The 4,648-nt window shown below is 42.4% G+C and overlaps 1 protein-coding gene across 1 annotated transcript; it reads left to right on the top strand.

Moving 5' to 3' along the window:
- The first annotated feature begins 2,389 nt into the window (after positions 1-2,389).
- LOC124672628 (cytochrome P450 76C4-like) lies at positions 2,390-3,510 on the top strand. Its single transcript, XM_047208829.1, has one exon. It carries the CDS (start codon positions 2,753-2,755, stop codon positions 3,305-3,307), a length of 555 nt encoding a protein of 184 aa, XP_047064785.1. The 5' UTR covers positions 2,390-2,752; the 3' UTR covers positions 3,308-3,510.
- The last annotated feature ends 1,138 nt before the right edge of the window (positions 3,511-4,648 follow it).

The following is a 4,648-nucleotide window of genomic DNA, read 5'->3' as shown; positions in this document are numbered from 1 at the left end:
GAGCCAAAATGACTTTCCACGCATTATTAGTCTTTTCAAGTACTGTGCATATTGATAATATTACCGTATTGCTACCCAATCTGCAACTGCTGAGACATGGACTTTTGTGGCCTCACGTGGGCTACGGCCAACAACAGCAAAGGCTGCACTGCTGCCACACAATTGCACAAACATCATTTTCAATTGAACAAGTACTACCACTAGTGGCAATTTAATAATGTACTGGGAATGATTAAATAGGCAGCACGGGTCCGAGGCCACAGAAAAATGATTTACAATTAAAGGTGAATTATACTCTGATTCTTTTTTCCCAATGACTGCCATTTGACTGAGTGACGAAGATTAAGAACGTGCAGACCTTGCAACAACAAAACTTCTTACTTATAATTCTTATTATTTTTTGGGCTGTTTATATTGCTCTTCATGATTATTAATAGCTCGGCCAAATTTTTGCAAAAAAAATAAAACAAACGCATACAACACATCAACCTTTTCCAGCGCCGACTAGTGATATGGGTAGAATAACTCGAAAGAAAAAATATCACCTGCTCCATCCATTCTAAAATAATTGACCTTCTATATTTGTCATGAGTTCGGATATAAAGAAAACTATGTCAATATTTATAGGTGAAATCTATATGGTATGTACATCTATTGTATATATTGTATGATAAATCCATGCGAGAGGACGAACGAGGAAGTGTAAATAAAATTGTGAAAGGAGGAATAAAGGTCCGGGAAAGGGAATTTGAAATAGGGTTTGTGTGATGTTGCACTAGTAGAAACAAGGGCTTTTATCCTGTTCTCGAAAGAGCTTTTGCACCGGATTTGGCACGAACCGGTGCTAAAGGGGTCATTAGCACCAGTTCATGCGGTCTGGACGTCCAGGGGGCATTAGCACCGGTTCGTGTGGGACCTTTAGCACCGGTTCGTAATACGAACCGGTGCTAAAGGGTTGGCGTCAGCCGCGAACCCTTTTGCACCGGTTCGTGTTGTCTACCCTTTAGCACCGGTTCGTAACACGAACCGGTGCAAAAGGTTTTTCTGCTCCCCACGCACCTCCACCCCCCCCCCCGTGGATCGCCTTTTTTAACGTTGTAAAATAGAAAAGAAAATGATAGAAAATTTAAAAAATAAAATCTTTTGAGATTCCTGTATGTTACACAACCTACTATTAGGGAAAATTAACAAATTTGAATTTGATTTTTTTTTTCAAAAAAAGTTTGAAGAATGGTAAAACCGCATTAACTTTTGCATACGATGTCGAAAAAAAAACGTATAATATATCAAAATCATCGTGGGAAAAAGTTACATCCGGGTTCACCCGGGTATAATATATTAATAATTGTATCCTGCATAAAGACTACACTCTGAAAATTATAAGTTTTTCAAAATTTCAGGTTTTAGGTTTGGCAAAAAAATTTAAAAAATTGAAAATAATTAAAAATAATACAAATTATAAAGTTAATGTTTATTTATTTAGTCTAGATTATTATTATATCATTACTTTTGTTTATTAAAAGAATTATTTGAAATTCGAACAATAAAGAAATATGACATCTACCGATATGTTAATAGGATTGATATGATACTACTATCACATACATGCGCGCGAAGCACTTGGATACGAGATGGAAAGGAACTTGGAAGTTAAGTGTGCTAGTGCTAGAGTAGTGGGAGGATGGGTGACCGAGCGGGAAGTCTAAGCACGAGTAAGTAATTAGACTAGAGATAAGGGTAGTTAGATACTAAACTTGTGAAATAACTAAAATAATAAAAATTCTGAAAAAAAGGAAAAAAGAGGGAGTGAAAAATAATTCGAAAAAAAATTACGGTAGCGGGGTTCTACCGCGGCAGCGTTTTGGAACATTTTCCTGCCGCGACAGACCCTTTAGCACCGGTTCGTAATACCGACAGCCGCCACGTGGTGCCCCTTTAGCACCGGTTCGCAACTGAACCGGTGCAAAAGGGGGGGGGGGGCTTTTGCACCGGATGCTTTGCACCGGTTGGGCATCCGGTGCATATGGCCCTTACCAACCGGTGCAAAAGCACCATTTTCCACTAGTGTTGAAGTATAAACGACCTTGATCATGACGTGCACCCCTGGCCTCGAAGAAGATGGTGGCAACGACAACCACCATATATACCACTGGATGTTCATGGATGTTGGCGGTAAATTTACTTTGCCCTATCGACTTAGATGGGCACCCGATTGTGGCGTTGTCGCTCTTGATGTGTGAAAGATCCGAGCGACGAGGAGAATTGTGGGGAAGGAGGGGAGATGCATGGATGATATGAAGGTGAAAAAGGTGGAGGGGGAGGAGGACATGAGTAGGGAGATGAACGAGTTGAGAAAAAAAGGCAGGTTGGTTCGCACCCTCCATCACAATGAGCATGTAGAAGAAAAATGGATTTTTGAGCTAAATAATAAAGTGGATGTAAATTTATCGTCACAAAAAATTATAGGGATCTTAGAAAATAAAGATCAAACTTGTACATATTCAAGAATGTGTTGCTATCTTAAATATGTCGCCTATTTATGGAGGGTCCGATTAGATATTATTATTCGTGTGCACATAGTTCAAAGTCAACTAGAAAACATATATATTCTTATTATACATTAGCAAATATGTTCATTGCATATGGTAAATATGTATATGACTACTAATTACTTCGCAACACATCTTATGTTTTGTTGCAGGATTTGTTTGTCGGGGGTAGTGACACAAGCTCTAGCACGGTGGAATGGGCGATGGTGGAGCTTCTCCGAAACCCATCATCAATGGCGAAAGCCCATGAGGAGCTCACACAAGTCATCAACATGAGGAGGAGCATCAAAGAATCTGATATTGACCAATTGCCATACCTTCAAGCCGTAGTCAAGGAGACATTTCGGTTGCATCCTCCGGTTCCATTGTTGCTACCGCGGCAAGCCCAGGAAAATGTAAGGATCGCGGGTCTCATGGTGCCCCAAGGCGCCCGTGTGCTGATGAATGTGTGGGCGATGGGCCGAGAGGAAGGCATCTGGCTTGAACCAGACAAGTTCATGCCGGAGAGGTTTATCGGGAGGACGGTGGACTACAAAGGTGGTGATTTCGAGCTCCTCCCGTTCGGTGGAGGGAGGCGGGTGTGCCCCGGGATGCCGTTGGCGAGCAGGATGGTGCATGTGGTCCTCGCAACATTGTTGAATCAGTTCGAGTGGAAGCTCCCGGTGGAGGTGGAAAGGGCAGGGATTGATATGACTGAGAAGTTCGGGGTGAGCCTCACAAAATTTGTTCCTCTTTGTCCTATAGCTATACCAATTTGAGCGAAAAATCAATATAATAATGTGTCATCCTCATTTGTCTCTTAGAACTATACCTTACTATGACGTGTGGGGTGTGCTTCGTCACAAAATGAGCAGACCTTGTGAGGTAGGATCCAAGTATATATTTAAGATCAAATTTTGGATGTGCCTTTTTGGTTTGCGTTTCCCGCATGTAAAACTTATGCATCACGCATTCGAATGGATATTAATCCCTAATGTGGCAGTAGTAAAGACCACGGTGGCTTAAAATTTAAGTAAATCATTACGCTCTTTCTTTTATATAGGGAATTAGGGTTTGTAGCTATGTTTCGAGTGTCTTGGACCTTAAATTGCTAGCTGATTTTAATGGACGTGTCTTGTTTTAAATTAGAATGCCCACAATCAATATCTTGTGTCTGCCGCTGCCACTTCGAGCCAGTAGCCACAAAAGCTTCACCCCAAGGAGGTTTGAAGACGATTATGTAGTTTCAAGCCATGCCAACCAACAACCAACCCATCGTCCATGAAGACCAATGGGGACAAAGGCTCACAAGCTTCTCAGCAAGTGCTAAACCAAGCATCAACAAGCCAAGATTGGAGTAGGAAACCAGACAAGATTGGAGTAGGGGCCTGTTTGGCTGCCAACAATGGGTTTCATCACATGCGTGAAGACAAAAAACGAGCGCTTGGATGCCCATGGGAGAAAGATTCCCTGTATCGCACGAACTTTAAAGCACATGAAAAATTGTATAAGGGGAAACGCTTGATTCGGCCGTTTATCGCGATGTAGCCATGTCTCGCGCTCGCTGGAGCAAAAATGCGCCGCGCTGATGTGAGGGAGGGATGGCAGAGCACGCGCCCGCCAGGGAAAATACGGCGGGACAAATTCCGTCACCTCCCTCCGATACTCCCCCCCCCCCCCCCCCGCCGCCCTATTTACACCTCCCCGCCTCACCGCCCAAAGCCGAGCCACCATTTTCCACCTTTCGAGCTCTCCGCCCATAGATGTTCGCTGACGACCAAGGTAAGGATGCAATGGTCACCACATTATACATGGTTTCTTGCACACATGAGTTCTTGCTTGTCGAACCCTTACACAAATCAAAGAGATGGCTACTTTTTTTCATCTCCTATCCGAAAGAACATCACCAAAAATCCACAATGGCCAACTTTTGGTTATTGAGATTAATTAGGTAACATCTAAGCTAGATTCAGAAAATGCAGTATGAAAGAGAAACCACTTTTTATACTAACGGAAGTTGGATCATTTAGCATTGTCAACTTCCTTATGAATCAGCTTTTTCAAACAATTTAACTTGAGCTATATGCTTCCAATGTTCCTTGTGCATGAGAAGCTCATGC

The sequence above is a fragment of the Lolium rigidum genome, chromosome 1, assembly GCF_022539505.1.
Source record: "Lolium rigidum isolate FL_2022 chromosome 1, APGP_CSIRO_Lrig_0.1, whole genome shotgun sequence".
Classification (NCBI taxonomy): Eukaryota; Viridiplantae; Streptophyta; class Magnoliopsida; order Poales; family Poaceae; genus Lolium; species Lolium rigidum.
This window is presented reverse-complemented; position numbering and strand designations above follow the sequence as displayed.